Source organism: Haemorhous mexicanus, chromosome 4, assembly GCF_027477595.1.
Source record: "Haemorhous mexicanus isolate bHaeMex1 chromosome 4, bHaeMex1.pri, whole genome shotgun sequence".
Classification (NCBI taxonomy): domain Eukaryota; kingdom Metazoa; phylum Chordata; class Aves; order Passeriformes; family Fringillidae; genus Haemorhous; species Haemorhous mexicanus.
In genome coordinates this window covers 36,255,653-36,278,848 of record NC_082344.1, presented here as the reverse complement: position 1 = coordinate 36,278,848, position 23,196 = coordinate 36,255,653, and the positions used below count along the sequence as shown (strand labels likewise).

The 23,196-nt window shown below is 38.0% G+C and overlaps 1 protein-coding gene across 5 annotated transcripts in view; it reads right to left on the bottom strand.

The window, feature by feature from the left end:
* The window catches only part of RAPGEF2 (Rap guanine nucleotide exchange factor 2), a 184,381-nt gene that overhangs the window by 48,202 nt on the left and 112,983 nt on the right, over positions 1 to 23,196 (bottom strand). The window contains exon 1 of one of the 5 annotated variants that reach the window (XM_059844469.1): positions 21,654 to 22,016. The exons of the other annotated variants lie outside the window; for them this stretch is intronic. Coding sequence (XP_059700452.1) covers positions 21,654 to 21,713 — 60 coding nt within the window. The 5' untranslated portion in view covers positions 21,714 to 22,016. Of the gene's footprint in view, positions 1 to 21,653; positions 22,017 to 23,196 lie in introns of those variants that run through there. 5 annotated transcript variants of the gene reach the window in all.

Here is a 23,196-nt window from a genome sequence, read left to right as displayed (position 1 = left end):
GTAAGTTTGATTTAACACTTAAGGGAACCATATATACTGATATTCAGGCCACTATACAATTTTTTAAATAATTTTTGAGCCATTCTCCAGGTACATATTCCATAGGTAGAATGCAAAGGAAATACACTGGCACAGCTTTTGCAATGTGTTGCTGACTACATCTCAAAGTACAGTCTCTCATAATTGAAGCAGCCCACGTTTATTTCAAAGTAGAAATCCTACACATTATTTTAAAATACAAGCACAAATTGTCTAAGATTCACACATTTGATGATAACTTACACAGATATATTTTGAAGGTTTTACCTTTTATAAAGCACTAACTATTGCAATCCCAAATAAATATTAACTCCATATGAACACAGTGTGGCACCCAGCCAAACATGTTCAATTTTATAGTGCCCTGCAAAAATCTCCATGTCGTTAACAACAGCATTTATTTTTTATCAACGCATTAAAAAATTTAAAGAACCTTTCATCAAAGCAAATCCAGTTAGTATGTTAAAAAGTTAAATCGAGCTATGTTTAATATAATGATTGCACTCAGTGTTTTAAATGAACAGCAAGGATTCATGTGTCACTACTGCACAGAAGGCAAAAGGAAGAGGCAGAGGATTCCACAATAACTGATGGAATACACTGCAAATAAAAGCAAGCCTGCTGAATCTTTTTGGCTGTAGACAATCAGCTGAATGCTTGGTGATTACTGGTTTCAGAGTAACTCCTCAAGTCAAAGCCACGCTGCCTGAGCTGGACTTGCCAAGTGGTGACAGAAGATCAGAAGCAGGCATTTTTCTTTAGGCAACCTAACTAGTCACTTTGATCCTAATCAAATAGGACTATTTACAAGCAGAAAGCACATGCTCATATCTTTGCAGAACACTACATCTCTGTGCTACATGCCCAAGAGCAGCATCCACTTGGACTGCCCTACCCCCAAAGTTAAGGTAAGAGACTGCATGAAGAAAAAAAATAAAATACAAAAATTAAATAAGCTGAAACACTTTAACCATAAACTCAATGAAAAATGTGTGTGAGAAATACGTGCATTTCTATTTCAGTCGGCACTGCTGTTTAAAACACTTCATATGTGCATTGTACACAATGGGGAAAAAAGTAAAGTACTGATGACAATGAAAAGCCACAACTGCTTAAGTCTCACATGGAAGTGTGGTGGGCTTGACACCAGATACCCACCAAAGCCACTGTGTCACTTTCCTCCACTGGACAGGGGAGAGCAAATACAATGAAAGGCTCATGGTTAAGGGCAAAGAGAGATCACTCACTGTCATGGGCAAAACAGACCCAATTTGGGGACAAATGAACTGAATTTGTTATCAATAGGATAATGAGAAATAAACCCAAATCGTAATGACTTCCTCCCACCCTTCCTTTCTTCCTAAGTTCAGCTTCAATCACAAATTCTGTACCTCTTCCCTTGCAGTGCAGTTCATCTCACATTGCTTCTACTGCTCCTCCCTCCTCAGGTGGAGGACTCTCACATTTTTCTCCTTCCAAAGGAGGCAGTTCTCCATTATCACCTCCAAAGTGAGCCCTTCCCATGGGCTGCAGTTCCCCACAAATTGCTCTGGTGTGGGTCCCAGCCCTTCCAGTAAACCTGTTCAGCGTGGGCTCCTCTCTCCACAGGGTCACAAATCCCACCAGAAGCCTGCTCCAGCATGGGCTTTCCACAGGCATCCACCTGTGGGTGTCCTCCAAAGGCTACAGGTGGAATTCTACTTCCCTGTGGTTCAACACAGGCTGCAGAGGTACAGCTGTCTCACCATGATCTGCACCACAGGCTGGGTAAATCTCTGCTGGGGCACCCAGAGCACCTCCCACCCCTCCTTCTGCTCTGACCTGGGTGTCTGCAGGGCTGCTCCTGTCACATTCTCACTCCTCTCTTCTGTGGCTGCAATTGCAGTTTTTGTTCCCCCTGCCCCTCCCTCCCCCTTTCTTATCTGTGCTATCCCAGAGGTGCTAACACCACCACTGATGAGTTCAGCCTTGGCCAGTGGCAGGTCAGTCTTGGCACCAGCTGGACTTGGCTCCATCAGACATGGGGGCAGCTCTGGCAGCTCCTCAAAGAACCCAGCCCTGTGGCCCCACACTATCAAAATCCAGGCACACAAACCCAACACCAGCCAAACCCTTTACTCTTGGAGCACAACGTTTGCTGAATGTTTTTCAGGTAAGCAGAACAAGGACAAAATGCAACATTCAACAAAAAGCAAAAAGCTGGTCTACCCCAAACCAGAATATTTACGTCCAATTTCTCACTTGCAGTGGAACAGGATTAGAGAACATCATGAAACCATGGTATTATAACTCAGTGAAAGAATTTCCCAGGAACCATCTCCAGGCAGTTAACTTCATGACAATAGCTATGTTTGCTGTGCTACTGAGTATCATTTTATTTTAAATTATTAAGCCCTCTGTGCTTGCACTAAGCTATTGTTCCATTCTACAGTTTAGTGCTGACTTTACTATTTAGTATAACAGTAAAAATAAAAGTTTTCTTTTTACATTTACATGGCTAGATCTAGCACATGCTACTTCCACCAGACCATAAAGAGGATGGGAAAGCCTAAGGACCTACCCCTGCCTCAGAAACATCACCTGTCACAGACTGACACCACCACAAATGGTGTCAGAACTGAATTCTCACTTTTATCTTGTTTTACATTTTCATTAAATGATGCCTAGTTTTAAGAAGTCATTCAAAGTAATAAGCAGCTTGTATATTTTACACAAGCACCACACTTAAGTACAGCTTTGCTGAAGCCAACACCTACAATATTTCTTAACTTCATTACTGAGCATTTTTAGTCACACCATCAGAAGGAACTGGCACACAGAGTAAAAACGTAGCAAGGTAATTTAGAAAAATTAATGCATGATTTGTTCTTAAGTAAATATAGTTTCAAAACACAATATATATACACTAGTTTAAATAATTAATAATCATTAAAAAGGTCCTAGTCTCAAGCACAACCTTTGTAAGTGACAAACATTAAGGTGATATATGCATAGCTCTAATCATGTGTAACAGGGACAGAAGTTTCTAGCATAAAACATGACCTGATAAAACAGTTATGACCTAAGCCCAAGTCTTAATTTGACAAAGGTGAAAACAGTATTTTATATTTATAATGTAGCTCTTAAAACACAAGCATAACGACATAAGTACCCATTTATACAGATTGCACACGTGGAAAGAAACCAGAGTTAAAGCAATGCATCTGGGAACTCCCAATTTTTACTTCTTGAAAACCCTAAACCAAAAGAAAGTTTCACATAATTGTTTAAGTGATCTTAAGGGCAAAGATATATATCCATTTAGAACTGTACAATACCATAAATCCTATCACATCTTCCCATCTTAAAAGCATCATTTTATTACTTCCACCCTCAAAGTGAGTCATGGTGTTATGCATGCAAAACTAACAATTACTTTGCTCTGAGTATGTTCCTCCTATTTTAAGAACATCATTATTTTCTCCTACCCTACAGCATGCCTTTCATTATAACAAAAGGCATCTTCTACTCAAGGAAATGCTGGAATTATCTACAAATACAGTATTTAAAAAATATATTAAATAAATTTTGAAAATATTTACTGGACGAGAAATGAAAATCCTTGGATACAGCATTAAAATGTATAAGACTAGCCAAAAAATAAGTGAAATTACACCAAAACATTTTCTTTCTTTAAATAATATTCCCTTTTTTTTTTATTTTGAGGTTTTGTTTTTATTTTTTTTCCATTTGGAATTTTATCTTTTTAAATGCAGTTATATGTAAAAACAAGTATAAATGCAACAACGTGAAAGACAAACACAAGAATGTCATTTTAAATTACCAGAGGAATTCTAGTTAGAAAGCTTCAATATAGCACTCATTTTAAGGCAGACAAAGCATATAAACAAAGTCTTCTACTGAAGGCTGCTCAGCACTTTATGAAAGATTTATAAAGCCTGCAAAGTGACTGAAGCACATTTGCAAAAAAGATGGGATTAAAGAGAGCAAAGGTGTAACACTCTGTTATGCAATTCCCAATGAATGATTTTATATGTAAATAAGTGCCACTGAGACAGACTGAGCAAGCAGACACAAAACAACACAAACTATCACCTCTAAAGCCTCTATTTCCACTTTCTGAAATAAAGAAACACAAAAAAGCACTGATTCTTCAACCTCCAAACACCTGCATCTGAACACTTATTCTACAGCAGCTCTTTACTAATAAAATAATAAAAGCTGCTATACAATAAAAGCCACCATAATAAATTTTTTTAAGGTTTTTTTATTCCTTTTACAGATGACCCACTTAGTCCAACAAACCTACAATGAACTTATTTTGGGATTCTGGGTTTTTTTCAAGAAGAGAGAACAACATGAGGCAAATAAAAGCAATACTGTGCCTTAGTCTTCCTCATTATTTTTTTCCCCACCCAAGATCCTGAAATTTTTATTGCACTACAAAAGTGCAGATCACAAAGGCATTATTCTTCAGCATCCTATAAAATTATTAACACTTAATTTCAATATTTTATATGAACATTTTTTATATTAAGTGTTTGTATGTCTGTTGTATTTTGTATTTTAATGCTATGCCCATATTTGTGGTATTTATTAAGATAAGGAAGAAATATTTGCAATAATGCTGGGCATTCACCAACATGCTATTTCAACATAATTCTTTCACTAACCAAGAGAGACATAAAGGAAAATATTTTTATGGTTGAGTGATTTTAAACACAGCAGTAAATGTAAGTAATTACAGAATAATAAGGTAATTTCTATTGATTCTGTCTACAGACCTGATGCAGGCTGACATGTCCATGCAGAGTTAAATTCAAACTAAAAGTGTAAGCTATATACAATTAAAATTAGGATGCAATTCCCAGGGAAGCAGGATTTCCTTGCACCTAGGGGTGGAAAAGATTGAGAAGCTTCTGTATATTTTCTACGAAAACTTCTTCAAGACTCAAATAAAAATCTCCTGACTTGAATTATGCCTTCTGTACAATCATTCACTTTACACAACAATACCTCATGTATTTCCAATCTCCAGAGTTTCCTTGAATAGACATCCTTCTGTGAAACTTCATAGACACCTAATCTTAAAACTGTTCTTCATCTTGAATCCACCACAGGACACAAACTGTGTTCTGAAAATATTGCATGTAGATACTATTGCTGTTAAGCAGTTGTTTGCATACAAAGCCCACAGCAGAATATCTTTAACAAAAAAACAAACAAACCAAAGACAAAAATAAGGAAAAGTATTATAAGGACCTTTCCCAAGCTCTTAATTCTTTCCTCCACTGATATTTTGCTATAGCTAGCCTCTCAAAAAAAGCTATTCAGAGGTTCAAGCTATTGCAATGGGAGCTGCTGGTCTCAGGGAGAGAGAGAGAGAGTGAATGCACAGGAACTTCATTCTGCTTCCCCTACAAAACACACACTGACTGCCACTTACTGCACATCTCACAGCTCCCAGCAGCTAATCCTATGAACCCTTCATGCATCCAATCCTTTGCTTGAAGGATTATTGACTTCTGCAGAGAGACAGGGGTGGTAAAATTTAAACGGGTGTCTGGGGAATGAAGAAAAACCTCTCAGAAGTAACTCTTTTTAAAGGAAAAGTAAGAAATACGTCACTGGAACACATCCATTCCTATTTAACTTTAACACTTTCCCTGTTGTATGTCCGAATGTGTTAGCATTCGTCCTTCCTTTTGGAAGTATTTGAATCAAGGATTCAATGCAGCATTTAATATTCAAAAGTGTTTTCTTCAGAAAACCTGGCATAAACATTATTCCTTCAGGAAACACAAACGTCAACTTATTGGCAACAGCTCGAAATCGGGGGGTGAAAAAAAGAAAAATTGTTTTATACAGGTGTTCACAGCACCAGTGAACCCCAAATACAAAACAAAAACCAGCAGGATGGATTTGAGAAGAGTCATGCTAAACTAAACTAAATGACGTTAAACAATTTTCCCAAGTTTTCCTCAGATTTCTGAAAATCTGAACTCAAACAATTATAACATATTTACAATGAACAGTATAAACATGCAAGATCAAAATACTTTAATTCAGCATTTACTCAGAAGCTGTCTCAAAAAATATCTGGTTAAAGTGTAGCTTCTTCACTGGTCAACAAAGGATAATTCAAAGGATAATTTTACTTTTAAAACATGGATTTCAAGTTATAGCAGTTCTGCATCAAGCTAAAAAGACTGTTCTAAAACTATTTTGACTGTGCACATACATTTAAGTACCAAGAACTCTTTGACATCCTTAACCACATGTTTCTACATGGTCTCATAGTTTTTGCTCCATACAGTGCAATGAAAGTGAAACCTTCCAGAAGGGAGTTAAGTAGGATTTTCAAATTTCAAAAATCTCCTCCTTTCTTTTTATTGGAGGTTTTTTTTTTTTTGTTTGCTTTGTTTTGGTTTGGTTTTTTCTGTTAAGTGTCTGGTACTTTACATTATTTTGATTGCTTTATTTCCTGATGTGATCAGATTTAGGTCCAATCCTATTCTCAGTCTCTTTGAACTACAGTGAGTAGCAGAATCTCTGTTTCAGTGCATTATGTCTGCATATGTCCCTGTATTATAGGAGTCCCTATTCCATAGGGACACAGCCTATCACTCTTGGTTGCATCCTGCTGTCCCACCAAGATTTTACATTTAAGTGTCCTGACAGAGCCTGCACAGCCACAGCCTCCCACAAACTAACAGCTTCCCAATAACACTGAATAAAATTGGGAAGGGAATTCATCTTGTGGAAACCCCCACAATGAAAACCAACAAGCAGGGACAGGCACTCACTGATGACTGCTTTTTAAGTTGAAGGAAAAGACTGTTCAGAGGCATTTCAATTGACTTCTGAAATATCTCTAGGGAAAGAGAGTGGAAAACTGAGTTCAATCACTGAACTTCTGTAAAGGCTCCCCATTATTTAATATACATGGACGAGAAAATAATAAAGCTTGGCTCTGCAGAGACCTCTCTTGGGAATAACTGATTTTCATACTAAGAAAATGCATGTTCCAGTTGATGCTGTTCCCACAGTAAGTATTTCTAAATACTTCCTTTTGTGACTGTTTGGGTGCTTAATACACTGAGAACTACTGCTGGGTTGGAAACTAAATGGCCCACTTTCAGGACTTTTGGAGGCCTGTAAGGTTAAATTTTGAACTCTTTGGCCTATTACAAGTAACTGTGGGAGAGGAAGGAACAGAGAGCCTGGTCACAAACTTTGTTTCCACAGGAAACCAGACAAAAGATTCATGCCTAGGGAAATAAAAGCAAAAAAAGTTCAAGAACACTTTATGTGGGCACATATGTTTACAGGAAATGTTAATTCAAACATTTTCAAGGAAGATGCTTCAAATCCTGCAGAATATTCTAAATAAATAATAGAAGACTTGTGTATATCTCATATACAGACTCATTCTGGATTACTTACAGAGCAGTCTCACAAGTGGACATGGAGGATGCTAAAAAGCAATTACACTAGCAGGGGGAAAAATGATGGCACCTGAACCCAGACTTTAGTTTCTGCTTTAAAGCACTGCTCAGAATTGAAAACCACAACAGAAAAGTAAAGAGTTTAGCCCAAAGGTGAAAACATATATCCTGAGCACATCTTAAATGGTTAAAGCAAAGACCTACAGTTCCAAGTGTTGAAGCCTCCCCATCAATAGGCTGTTCTTACACCACACCATATGTTGGTGGTGGGGTTTTTGATAACTGATCACAGAATAGTTCAAAATTACAGCACTCTAGCCACTGTAACAAAACTTAGCCAAGTTTTCTAAACAGTCGTGAAGTGATAGCGAAGTTTTGAACTGAAGCCATTGAACCTGAACTACTGCATTTCAATATTGAACTATATCACTGAATTTTACTGCACTGAGCCAGCTTACAAGAGGAAAGGATATGTGAACTGATTCTAGAATAGATGGATATATGAAATATCTTAGATCTCCCCACTTTCCAGGTGGAGGAAAAAAACTGTTGGCATCACTCTGCAAAAAGACACTGTTGACAACAAGAGATGAGCAGCAGGAAGAGATGTGAAATCAATCACTTTCAAACAAAAACCAAGAGCCTGGGAAATTCCCTGTCAGAAATGACTGTGGAAAAGTTTCCATGGATCAGCTGATCAGAAGGTGACTGAATTGTTCAGGTGATGCAGCAGAAGGAGAACCCAGTATGATCACAGCATGCATCTTCCAGAAATACAGTTCTGGGCTCTACTCCACAACCCCAGCAGAGACCTTATTTGGAAATTTTGCACACATTCCCAGCTGTGTGTTTTAAATAAAGATGGCTTAAAGCCATACACATACATAGAGTCAGAAAAAAACTAATCAGGATTATGAGAAGAAAAGCTAATACTTGACAAAGTGCAGGAAGAGCACAGCTTTTCCGGCCCACACTGAGAGAAAGATCACTATGCAGAAACAGAAAGGAGGAAAAATATATTTTCAGCAACAGGCAATGCAGGTGTAAAGCCTAATGAGCAGGAAGCTGAAAGAAGGCTGCTATCTAATGAACCACAGAGATTCTCCAAGGCAGACTCCACAGGAGCCGTGGTAGAGAAGGCTTTCAAACTGAAGCGAGGCAAAGTTATGAGTGTGCTGCACAAGTGTGTAATGGCAGTGACCCAGAAAATTCTTTCCAGATCCATGTCACTCATCCAAGCAGAAAAACCTGAAGTGAGCCTGTTGTTTGATACACTTAGTGTTCAGCAGACTTACCAACAGAGGAAGAAAAAAGACAAAATCCAACATGACTAACATAAAAATATTTTAGATGCTCTTATTGGTTCTTAGTAAACACCTAAGTACTGTGTAACTTCCAAAGAAATTTTTTTTAAAGATACAAATATTTAGGGAGCTCCTGTGCATAGATGCAAAAACTGAGCCCTGTCTTCATAAAATACCATATTAATTGAATGAAATTTGATGAAAATTTAAAGAGAGACATGACTATTCACAAGCAATTAAATGGAAATTTTGTTTGAAGTCTGACAGCTGCAGCCATGTCAATGCCACCCTTGGAGTTTTAAGAAAAGGATTATCTTTGCTTTAGAACATCAAGGAATAGTTCAGGAGAAAAGTGGGTGGAAGTTTCCACTATTTTCCTTGACTGACAATGGAAGCTGCACATTTCTGCTTCACCTCAAACAAGAAAAACAACACAAAGAATTGTAATATGACAAATGACACACAAGTGGGCATCAAAGCCCTTGCTAAAGCTTGTTTTTCCAAATATTCTGACTGTAGCTTTTTTTTAATATAAAGAAAAATGGATATTGCCATAATCACAAGTCTTAGCTTGCTAATTGCACAATATTGAGCATTTAAAACAACGTTACACTTTTTTTTTTTAAAGTTGGAGAACTACAAGGCAATTAATTTTGATTGAAAATGGGGATGATGTTATTTTCAAAGGTGAATTTTAAAAGAAAGATTGCTTAAAAAATCTTGGAAGTCTGTAGATAATACTTCTCAGACCAATACAAAAAGCAAAAAGGTTTCATATTCGCATTATAGATAGTATAGGTGGGTCTTCCTAATTTTCTGGCTAATGAAGAAACAGTACAGTAACTAGATAAAATGTTTTTTAATGACAAGCATTTCCCTTTACATATGACTAATGTTGCAAAAGCTTCAAATACTATGATTTTACCATAACTATAATTTTTTAATGACATACTAACACGACTACTAATCCAACAGCTTTATTACTTATTTTAAGAGTTTTGTAAGTGCAAATGTTCTCATGCCATGGCAACACAACAGAGGTGAATGTTGCTGTAGCACCCCAAGTTTGCTTGCTACTTTACTTTGCACTTTTCCTCAGATGGTAGTCAAAGAAAATTAATGAAAATATTTTACTCTCACACAAGTTTTCAAAACTGTATGTGCTATTATGCCATCATGCATTCCTAATACCTCCATAGTTTGTATTCTGTCACACAGAGCAAGATTACAACTTCTATGAACAACTCAATTGTTAACTACTTTGGGAAAAAAACTTACTAGTGTGTGCTCACTGTGACCATAGGAAGGGAAAGACAAAAGGATCATTTCTCTTCTTTTCATCAAGGAGTCTTTAGGAAGTGCTACAGTGCTCCCTAAATTCTGGAGCACAGTGCAGCAGCAACTGTGCACAGCCAACTAAAATTATTTATCAGCACAGAAGCATCTCTTACAGTACTAATATCTCCAATAAATTTTGAAACAACCTGCAGAGCTTTTCTTTGTAGTCCAAGTGACATTTACTCAAAACTGTAATATCTAACACTAAATTTCATTAGCCTCCCACTTTGGCTTTTTTTTAATTGCCCAATTTTTACAAACATCCACAACTACATTATAAGATAAGCAAAACAACAAGGCCTCAAATGGAGCCCATTACCATCAAGGCTGCTTTGGAGTAAGCAGACATTGTCAATTGAAGCACCACGATATTGTGCTTAAAATGCTGACATTCAGGTGTGCCTTTCAGAAATTCTCTATTTGTGTCTGTACAGGTGTGCACACAGAGTTTAAATCATCCCTTATGGTCCTGCCTTACATCAACAGCATCCTAAAAACACAACCCATGTAAAAACTTACATATTCTACTGATACCATGAAATGTTTCAGTGGTGTTTATTTAGGAAGAGATTTTTACATCACAGATTGCTAAGCTGCAGAAAAAAAAGCAGTACAGAAATCAGGTTGAAACACCAAGACCAGTAACTGGAGCCCATTTTACAAAGACAATCAAGAGACATTTCATCTTTTTTCTCCCATCTACCAGAAGTTAAATGCTGGAGTAGTGCGTGCATTCACATGGTCAAGGTGTGTGCATTTACCTGAACTACTGCATTAGGTCACCTTGCAATGACCAGATAATTTGAGAGCCAAACCAACTGCTCATTTACAACAGCCCTAAAATGTTACAGCTGTCTGCTGTAACACATGGTGCAAGAGATTTAGAAAGTTACTTTCCTAAAAGTGGTAGACATTTTAGTCATTACTACACTGAGCTTGTTATCTCTGGATGCTTAAAATATATTAATAAAATCCCAGTTGGAACACTGAACGTCCACTTAAAAAAAAAAAACCCTCTAAAAATAATCATACTCTAACTCAGGAATTCCTAAATTTAGTTTTCCCTGGGTACCATCATCACAGAAGGAATACTAATGTACAATACTAATGGAAGTTGCAGGTGTAGGAGTGACATTTAACTGCCTAAACAACCTCTTCCTTCAACAGGAAATAAGTAGATAACTAGATTTTTTATATCTTACTGCTGACATGCACACCACAGTTTGGGAAACACCACTTGAGTAATCATTTATTTAGGAAAAGCAGCTGTATTTTTCAGGGACCTTGAAAATATCTGCTAAATGGAAATTTCTAAAAATTCTTTGCCCTGAAATGCAAGAAGTCTCTAATCTTCTCACAAGACACAAAAAACACCACCCCAAGGACAAAACTTAAAAAAAAATAATTAACTTTAAAAAAATTAACTTTAAAAAAATTAACTTTAAAAAAATATTATCAACTGTTAAGAACCTAATGATTTGAAAATGAGCAAGACTGGACAGAAATTCCCAGAGTCGGACCACAGAAAATATTTGCAGAAGTAATACACCAACAGGCAAGGAGAGGTACACCTAAATACAGGCTTCCACAGTTATTAAAAGAAACTAACACTGTTCTCATTTTAGTTTGGTTTTCTGTCTGCTCCTACAGCTGTGAACAACATCAGTTCTAAAATAAAATATGAGTCTTCTCTGCTGCTTAAAAAAAAAAAAAAATCCAGTGAAGAACCATTTCCAGACACACAGTTAATTATTTAAGTAGTACATTTTACTAAGGCACCAAAATCCATAAATTCATATATTTTCCTTTTCTTCCTGATTCCTTAAAAGTGAGGACAAGAGAAAAAAAGAATATTCTACATTATTTATGTGTATTTCAAAAGAAAAAATCCCTCTATAGTTAGCTACTTATTCAAAGGTCAGAAAACCTAGCTGAAAATCCACTGGTCAAGCAGAATTTTCAGCAGGTCAAGACTGAAAAGGCAAGTGAGACACATCCAAGTCTAACATCTGACTCTTTCCTGAGCAACTTAGCAGAGAAAAGAGCTGCTGCCTGCCAAGAATTTGGAAAATACAGGTTCCTCTTCCTCCTAGTTTGTTATCAGAAGTACATTAAGATTTAGAGGTCAAGCTGTACCTTGATTGGTGAAACAGCACAGGCACAGAGTGCTTATTTTGAAGAGCCTTTATTTAGCTCCTTACATGTAAGGAAAAAAACCTTATTTGTAGGAAAAAAAAACCCAAACCAAAAAAGCCCCAAAAGCAAACAAAAAACCCACAAACAAACTAACAAATTAACAACAAAAAACAAATGAAACCAACAAACAAACAAAAAACCCACCAAAAAACTCCTGAACAAATGGAGAGCACAAAGAACTTACTTGGACTAAAATGAGAACAGGTCTGATGGTTCAGCAAACCTAGGATATAACTAACTAAGAAATAATTGCTAAAATTCAGTTTAAATTTCACAAAGTCTGGAATGAATTTGTTGATTTCTTTTTTTTACAACCATGACCAAACACATTCAGGTACAATGTCCTCAATCACCCCGTTTTCAAGGCATCAATCCCACTACCAACAGCAAATGCATGGCCCAGTTCTGTACCCAGGTTCTCTTTTCCAGCCTTCCCCATGCTCTTTCAAACCACCCTGCATTAGACCTTCCTGACATTCATGCAACCCCTACAGCATTTGGCAGGCTGGCAGGCACACAGCAGCAGACAGGCATTTAGGAAACAATGCCATGGATGGAGGCCTAAGAGCTCAGCCCAGCTCCCATTCTTCTGGCTCTGCAGGAAGAACAGCAGCACGGAACAGAACGAGCCTATTTTTAACAATAAAACAAGCCAACATGAGCACACACACAAAGGGAGACCCACAAAACAGAAAAACGTCATTGTTATGAAATCATTCTTAGGAGGAGGAATAAAAGAAGAAAGCTTTAAACCAATTCTTCTGACTTGCAAGGTCACAGTTTGGAGTCAAGCTATAAACTAGTGAATCCTACCTAGTGTGTTTGGCCAAAGGACCCAGCACTCAGCACCTATGCTTGCAAGGCTGCAGTCAGATAAAAGGAGGCAGTATTTATAGACTGAGGGAAAGAAATCCCAGGCTGAGGTATTTGACCATTGGGTTCTTGTCTGGGTTTGCAGCATGGTTCTTGGCTGTCCCCATGTCTCTGACGATCAGTAACTGCAGTTAGCAAGAGGGTGCATTGCTGTCACCAAAGGCTGGCATATGGTCACCAGCCAGGTCTGGGACAGTTGAAATTAAGAATCTACAGGTAGAAAGCTACAGGGGCTACATGGAGCTAGATTTTATGGCATTTGTTAGCTTATTAACAGATCCTAAATGCACATATAATGTAACATTTTGCTCTTCTCTGATTTCTAACTCACAAGCCTGCTTTTTCTCTATTTTGAAAAGCAGCTGGCTCTTGATGGCTCTCATGTGGAGAAGCTGGAACTGAAAGAGAAGGCTGGTGTTAAACCAGTTTGCATATTCCCAGTCCAAAGGAGAATTGCCATCTCCATCTGCATCTAAGAGCTGGAAATGCCATGGAGGTATGCATACATTTGAGTGTAGAGAGTCACAATTGTTTTCACATTCAAAGCAAAATCTTTTTGACATTTTGTCAAATGGTTCAGAGCCTTCTGCTGTTTACAGAAGCCACTAAACAAATTCAGAAGACATGTAAGGAAAAATCAGAAAACCCATTTGAATTAAAGGAAGGGTAGTCACGCTCCATACACCACAAAGGACAGGAATTATTGAAATTGTAGCAGATCAAATTATTTTATGCCTTTTTAAGGTGTTCTGGACAGGGTTTGGAAGGAACATCATATTACTGGAGACATCAACCTGACTGCCTATAACTCAGGACTTGGGAAATGCTAGAAAACTACTCAGTCCAAGCTGTGAGGTTTAGCAAGCTACTCCCCATTTAGGAAAATCCTTTTTCACTTTTCATGAAAAGGGAGCTAAACATGCCAGGATTCTGTTTCAACATCTGCAATGGAGACCAGTGATTGCAAAAGGACCTAAGGCCTTATTTTTAGCTTTTTCAGCAGCTTAAGGTTTAGGCCAAGTATAGAATGCCAGGTTAGCTGAACACCATGAACCAACTGGCTCATGGCAGCAGGCTCCATATTTGCAGTGAGAGCAACACAAAAAGACAAATACAGCCTTTTGCCCAAAGGACCAACCTTCTTGCTAATGGACTTAATAGAATGTTGCAGTCTAGTAACCAAGTCCAGCACCACAAGAGTAAATTACAAACTTCACACACAGAGAATTTCCTATGTTCCAGTTATTTTGACAAATGTTGTGAACCTTCATCTTTCACAACTGACAAATTAAATCAAATAAATTTAGGCAGTAGCTGATCTCCATCCCTACACCTCAGACTTATTAGGGACCAAGCAGCAGCACTGCTTGTGTCAGGTACTATTAAAATGTAAAGCTATTTACCTTCAACATGACTCACGTAACAGCAATGCAATCTGTTGTCCTTCATCTGTCCTTCTAGTATTCTCATACAGAACAGGGGGATTGGAAGGAATGATAAACACTCCAATAAATTTTAGCTTCTGGGCATAGGATCAGCTTTCACAGGTAACCCACTGAGCAGAGACCCCTTCAGCACAGTTTATTCTTCTCCTGGTTCTCAGCTGAATCATCACCATCTCAAAATGAACAGCAAAAAGACTACTGGCAAGCTGACAAAATTGGAATAACCACCAACCACCCAATTCTGGGATACCATGCGAGTGCCAGTGACATTTCTGTAACAGACTGATGGATTAAGCACACAGAGCTTAGAATCCTAAAAACTCTGCAGAACTGCTGGAGTCATGCCACACTTGTCTTGCACTACAGCTACCACATTCTTAAATACAATATTGGCAATAAAGTGTGGTGGGTACAAAATTCTTTGGTCAAGGGTAAATCTCAAGACATTCATATTTCATGTTTCTCAAATCCTTAATGTTAACCATACTTCTCAAACACTGGAAACACTCGTTCAGTATTACACTCACTTGCAGAAGTCCTGAAATACCCAATCAAGAGGGGGTTTTGTCCTGTTTCTAGTAGTATTACTTCTATTAATTTCAAATTTTAGAAAAAGCTACCAAGTATCCATCATACAGTAATAGTACATTAAAGAATTAGTAGTCTGGTCATATATCTGCTGTTGCAAATAAAGTATCAAAAATAAAAATCAGATTTTAATAAAATAACCCTAAAATTCTGAAAATCTTGTCTTTATTTCAGTCGAGCAAATATCACACCACTGTGTATTCAATGAGGGATTAGTAAAATTAGCTCAGTTTTTCAAACATCAAGGATGCTGTTAAGGGCCAATCTGTAGCAATTTAAAGCCTGGAATACAACAAGGAATAAAAAATATGCAAGACAACTGAAGAAAAACTGACTTCAAATAAGCTTTAAAAAAATTATACTTTAAAGTTTCCAGCACCAACATCATCCAACATCATAATCCCAGAGTGCTGATGGTCTGAACATAGCCTAAATGTTTATGCAACTCTCATTTAGAATTTAGAAATCACAGTCCCTAATGCTCATATTCTTATATCATTCCTGCTATCTCTTGTATTTTATTGATTTTGCAGACAACCTTTAAAGTTACCAAGTACAGAAGTATTTTGCAGATAAGCTTCAGTTCATGTTAGCAGCAGAATACAGAGCATGAGATATCTCCCCTCCCTTTTGCTGCTGGAGTAGCACCAGCAGCAGTCACGACTGCAGAAAAAAGCAGCACAACTCACAGCATTTTCTAATCCTCTTATAAGCTACATGTTTCTTTACATATCACTGAGATCCCCTGCCTTAGAGAATTAAAAATTAAATTTCCCAAAAAATCTAACTTACTTCCTCTCACTGGAATATTGTTACAGTTTTGTTCCCTAAACTGTTGAGTTTACATCACTTGGAAATGAAGTACCAGCATTAAGAATCACTGATTAAAACCCTTGAGCCAGTATTCAGCAAGGGACTGCAATTATTTTGCAGGTGGAATAATGAACTTGAGATACTGAGGCACAGGATTTCCTTGGTTTTCTTAGTGCTTGCTCCTAGTTACAATGAACTTCATGCTACTCATTGTGCATATTGTGAATTCCATATTTAACTTATTTTTTACTTAGGCTACTTCACACAACTCAATGTCTCTGCTTTTTAGAGTTTCTCTTCTCCCCATGCCTTTATTAACTCATAGAATCAGGAGCAAGTCAAGGGATTTAGGATTTTTTACTTCTTTTGATGTTTGGGATTTTTGGTTGCTTGGATAGTTTTTGGTTTTTATAATTGTTGGGTACCAGCAGCTCTCAATTGCAGCTAGATTTTCAGCACATCTGATGATCAGGCAGGAGTGCCAAGAACTCAGTAATAATAAATAGCTTTAGTGTCTCAGTCTCAAAATAGCATTTTGGAAGAAACTGACTTTTTCTTTCAGGTTCACATCTGCATTGTGACTATAAATGCCACATCCCAGTATGCAGCATCAAAAACATCACTCTGCAAACACTCTGACAGCACCACTACATTTGGCCACTTTAGAATATAAACCAGAGCCATAATACTGAACATGTTGTGAGGCTTGAAACACTCTTACTTCATAAACTTGGTAAAAAATCTCCTACTGTGCAATATGCTCAATCAACTACCACCTGAAAAAAACTTAGCTACTTCTTTACATAAAGATGGTAGCCTCTCTGGTATGCTTTTGAGGGATTTCTTTTTTCTCTCTCTCTCTTCTCCTCTCACTTTGAAATATGCTGTGCAATCCCCAGGCATTGAAACCATAAGAGAAAGATAGCAGGACATCTTCTGTGTGCCAATGATGCTCTCATTGCCATCTCTACAGGTCACTAAATGCATTCACAGTCAATCCTCTGAAATGACCCAAATTTTGCCATTTATAAGCTTTTGGGGAAATCTGCAGTTAAATGCTGTCCTGCAGAACAGGAATTTAGCCAGAGTCTACCACAGATCTCTGGTAGGATGCCAGGCAAGTCACTTAAAATCAACCTTTTGTATGATCATCAGGCTGTGAGTGCCTGAAGTGAGCCAATATAGAAAACTCAAGCAACAAAATCCATCCTTTGAATGCTTATTTAGACCTTCCTGTGTTGTGGAATGACCATCTTAAGCTCTCAAAATCCTGCCCTTATGTTTTGCCAAAGATTTGCTTCAGCAGACCTTACTGAAAAATGAAGATAATGCTGCCCCCGCAATACCTTAATTATTTGCCTGAGCACTGTAGTTACAAGCATCTTGAAAAGCCACAGAAGAGAATAATATTTATGGTTTTCTCTTCTGAGTTAGACTTGAATAGTACACCACAAACACAGCCTGGCCTTTTGAGCAATGAAGCTGGCCCATGCTCATTACAGAGCTATCCACCTTGAGATAAATCTTGCAGAAGATACACGGTCGTGCAATTAAAGACTCTATCATAATGCACTTATAAAGAGGTGAAACAGTATTTCTAATCACATGAAAAATCCACAACCCCTTTATTGGCCTCCAGAGAGGATTTTTTCTTTTAAAATACGCAAATTAAAAGGAAAGGAATAATCAGAAGAGGCCAACCCCGAAATCTGGTTCCAATAAGTGCTATAAGTAAAGGTACCTAACAAGAAAAGATGATAATCTGTATCAAGTCCCAGAGCAATGTAATTCATCAAGAAGAATAAAATCATAACCATCAGCAGCTGCAGCAGCTAACAGGTCACTATTACCTAGACAGAGCTTTTTCATACATCTATTTTTTGTTCCAGATACATATATAGAAATGAGCTTAGCACCTGCAGCCATCTGATCACAGCACCACACCTCTTTTCCACAACTTAGTAGTGCAGTGTGATGCTCACTCAAAGGACAAATATCTACATCACACTACATTTATTATATGAGTCAAGGAAAAATACTGATGATTTCTTCCAGAAAAAGAAAATTATTTCTAGAATAGTTCTAGATTTCTTAGGAAAGCATGCCAACAGGCACCTTTACTACACATCAAACTAAAATAACCATATTTGAACAAACCCCATTCAAGACTTTTCCTCAAAATATCACTCATTCCCTTCTCTTTCCTGGGAGGGAAGGGACCCCTGGGGCACATGGCCACAAATCTTTGTGAATTAAAATATGGCAAGAACAACCCAAAAATTTGACTTACTGCTTCCAATATTTTTTAGTAATTCAAGACAGGTTGAGCACATCAAAGATGGCAGCACTCATGATCACCAAAGAAGTGCCACTGTACCAGCAGCAAAACTTGTCCTTTATTAGCAGACTGTATTCCAATTACACCTGAAGTAAAATTATACTTTCTTACAAGATATCCATAAGTCACTCCAATGCATTGTGCAAGTCATGAGTTGTTAATCAGCACACAGTCATACAAGAGCTATGCATCTCAAGTTCCATTTCTACAAGTCATTATACCTGTCAGTTTTTTAATTTTGTTGTTTTTAGCTGACCTTGAGTAAAGTTCCTACAAAAAACAGATACAAAGGTAAAAGAGAAATGAGGTCAAAAGCTAACATCTTTCAAGGCCCAAGCCTACAATGGGAACCTTCATACACTAGACCTTCATTTGACTTTTTTCTACATAATATACTACGTGTAAGATGCAATGTGTGAAGCTTTTCAAGAGACTGTTTGAACATCCACAAAACAATATTTTTTGCAACACCATTCATCTTCCTAAAATTTAAGATTACGAACATTATAATGAAAGCCCTATGAAGCTGGCTGAGAGGACTCCTATAACCAGCAAGGACACAGCCAAACGTAATGAACCTACTGAAGATGCTCCATCCCTGGAAGTGTTCAAGGCCAGGCTGGATGGGGCTTTGAGCAACCTGGTCTAGTAGAAGGTGTCACTGTCCATGCCAGAGGGGTTGGAAGAAGATGGTCTTTAAGGACTCTTCCAACCCAAACTATTCTAAAATTCCTTTAATTTCACAAAATGTGGTAAAGTACATCAAATACAAGAACTAAGCAGAAGTATTTTTGCAACAGCCCTGCTTTCATTTCTCTGCCATCTTTCACCCACAGCATAATTTTACTCCCTGTTGAACAGATGACAGTAGTTGTGTATCAAGGAACATTGCTTTCAGATGTGTGCTTGTAGCTCTTATTGAAACTCCTCCAATTTATGAAATATGAGGCATGTGAGACCAATACACTTGATTGATGCTGCAGACTTTATTTTTTATATTAAAAATAATCTAGGAAACACAAGAGCATTTTTTACTCTTCCTCTGTCCATTTTCACCATAATTAACACAATGGCCAGTTTGCACACCACTTTCACAGAACAATAGATTTAAACCATATCCCTCATTCCTTAACTGAACTAGTGTGAAATTAAGATTTAACAGCATTAAGTAAAATTAATTCACGGAAATTTGTGAAACCTTGCACAGGAGATTTTTGCATTCAGTTCCAGATTGGAACTGAATTTTGCATTCAGCTCCAGCAAATCAAGCTGTGAGACTCTGGGTGGGGATGTCACAAAAGTAATTAAGCCTCTCTCCTTGAAATAAGTTCAAGTAAGCTATCAATAAAATATTTAGAATTCTGGGAACATACTAACATGAAAATAACTCATTACCCGAAATGATTAATTCAAGAAGTTTTTCCTCTTAGGCAAAGTAAGATAAAGTCATGTGCCTTGCAACTCCAAGCTTCCCTTCCTTCTCTATGAAAAATTTACATCTTTCAGTCTTACCTTCCCAGGAAAATAATGCCTACCTGGTGAACAGGCATGAAAAGTTTCATTGCTAAAGCAGTGGTTTTTGCTGAGCTAGTCTGTGCCCTAACAGTTTAGTTTTAAAGTTCTATATAGTCTTTAAACTATGTCTTTTTTCATGCAAAGTCTGCAACTGCATGTCAGACAGTATGATTTCTCTCTCTTGCATATATGGGGACATTTGTAAAGCAACACCCTGACCTTTTCCTTTTACTATTCCTACATTTTAGTGCAGTCTTCATTTTGGAGAGTGAAATTCATCTCTTGTGATTTAAACACCTCAAAGTTATACAACTAGAATATGACAGAGTTTGCAATGTAGAGTTTCTAAAAAGCCAGTTTATTTTTTGCCTTTATCTATAAGCATTTATTTAATATCAGTTAAACTTGTTGTGCTACCAGAGTAAATCTAGAACTTTTCATTGACTTTCTTTGGAGAGGAGAAAGAGCAAAAAAGCATATGCAATACATATGCAGCTTTTTTATTTCATTCCTATTTGCAAATTCACAGTATCCTATTCTATTTCAGCTTCTTCAGTGCTTGAGTTTCAGGAGGAAAGAAGGTGGGTTATGTTTGGGTTTTTTTTAGATTAAGTTCTAAATATTTCATGAACACCAAAAGGCTTGGTTACATGAACTCCCTTATACTTAGAATGTAATTAACAGGGGAAAGGAACAAAACATTCTACAATAAGAAACTGTGATATGTTGCTACACATGAAAGAAAAATTCACTGGACACATTCTAAAACATTTCTAGATTACTTTCTGTATTTCTACACAATCAACACTGAATTCTTGCCAAAAAAATGTTCTTCCTTCAAAAAGTTCCTGCTATCACTTCTTCCCACTATTTACCATTCTTTAACTGTATCTGCTGAACATACTGTTCACATTCCCATGTACATTCTGAGACACAGTAGTCACAGAACACACATTCATAAATATCTTCCCAAGAAACAAATTTTAAGGTTGAAAACTATATTGAACCATATAGAATCTAGCATGAAGGTTTAAACATTTTAACTGAGCAAAAAGGTTCTATACTTTTTTATATAAGTTACACAACCTTTTGTCATGCAAAACCTAAATTTCCAATTCCTGACACCTGAGGCCTTGTTAAATAATGTTTGCTCTTCTGCTTATGAATGCATTTTTCCCAAACAATAAACACAGGCAGCCTATGGGATTAAAGCATGACAAAGGTGTAGCTGACTCATGGGATCAATTAGACAGCATCAGTACTTATGCCTTTTGTTCATTCCATGTTTTACTAACAGTTTCTGCATTTCAGCATAAGCGTATCACAGATGTTCAACGCCATGCTACAAGGCAAAACTGCGCTAGCACCACACACTAGACAGAATAAATCTATTCTTATCATCACCTACCATTATATCACTTGTTATACAGCTTACATATTGCTTTAAAGTTTTAACAAATGCATAATGATTTTAACTGAATGCTCAAAGCTTCCTGTCCAACCAAAGCATGTCAGCATTTTTTCAGTAAATTTTTAACATTCAAAAAGAACCTAGAGAGTTGCCTTTTTTAAGCTAAAAACAATTTCAAATACAGCCACCGACATTAAAGCCACCTCAGGTGCAGCTTTCCCTCCAAAGGCGCTACGAAATCCACAGGCAGGAAAGGCAGTGAGCAGGACGACAAGCAGCTTCAATCTCCATGCAGTTTGCCCGTGCCAGGTTATTGATAGAACAAACAGAATTTGCAATACTTACTGAGTGCTTCTCCTGCTGGCCCATAACTCCATGGTTAGCTGGGATTGCAAGTGGTTTCATAATGAAGAAACATAAGCTGAACTGAATTTACACATCATGTACCAATTTCTTATGGATGGCAAGTCACCCTCTACAGCATTAAATTAAAAAGAGGCGGAGGGGGTGAAAGCAAGCTGGAGCTAAAAGTGTCACTAGTGGTAAGCTCAAAACCCCCCTCGCACTTGTAGTGCAGAGCAGCAATCCGAACGACGGCGGTCGTCTCCATTTTTGCAACGCTGGAAGTCGAAGCGTGTCAGGACGTACAGAGCCTGATGAAACCCTACATTTCCAGCATCCATTCAAGGGAACAAAACCATTCCCTGAGCCTGAGGAATGGGAACGGGAGGGGGGGGAAAGGACGAAAAAAAAGCTAAAATGGCTGACTGCACAGAGACTCCCTCAAAAAGGCTTAATAGAGTATTATATTGGTCAGGGTGCAGGAACCAGCCTCCAGCACTCAGCCAAGCATTGTTAATACTCCTGTTTCATTTGCAATCACACAGTCACAAATGCAGCCTCCCCCCTCCCGCCACCACTACCCTGCACTCCCCCAAAATCAGGGCAGCGCACACGAGGAGGGACCTCCTCCCCTGGCTGCTAATGATGCTGACAGAGTAGTGACCAGTGATCTCTGTTCCACTCAGCTAACCAAGTTTGCACAATTAATCTCAGCAGCGTGACATTGATGGGCATTTAATTTTATGATGCCTGTTCCTCACAATCGAGACAAGCACTTCTACCGCCCAAAGAGTCAGCAACAAAAATACAACAGTTACACAGACAAAAACCCGGAGAATCATGAGTCTGAATGCAATACGCCAATATAATTACGTTATTGTGCTTACTTTGGAAGACCATGGCTGCAGGCAGTTGGCATAGCAACGCACAAGGAAAGCCATTTCCTGGGTAGAAAGAATGCTTCCTTTTCTAAATAAAAAATTCCTCTTAGGATACAAACGGCATTGCTGCTTCCTGCAGAAAGCAAAGACACTGAAGTCTGTCTCTTAACCTGCACACAGGCACACACTCAATGCAGTTCGAGTGATGTAAGTGGATTTCTCTCTCTCTCTCTCTCTCCTCTCCCTCCCTCTCCCTTTATCCACCGAAATATTCCAGTCAAATGGAAGACACATTCCTGGAGGCTCGCCCCCTCTGATACTTAACTGTTTCACTCATTAAGGTAGAGATGGACAATGCAGATAAAACAGCAAGCTCCTGCCCGTGTCTGGTATCAGCCTGGGAAGATCAAGGCATCCCCAGAGGGGAGGGATCCGTTCGCTGCTGGCTCCTAAGAATATCACTGAAAGTCAGGGTGGGAATGAGGACCCACGTTTACCTCGCCAAATCCTGAACTGAACACGACTTTTCAAGAAGATAATGCTAAAGCAGAGACATCACCTCCCTTCCTCCCCCCACCCACCCACCCAAAAGAGAGCTGCTGCAGAGCTGTAAACATTTTTATCACGTATTTACAAACAGTGCACTTGATGAGCTCGCTCAGATT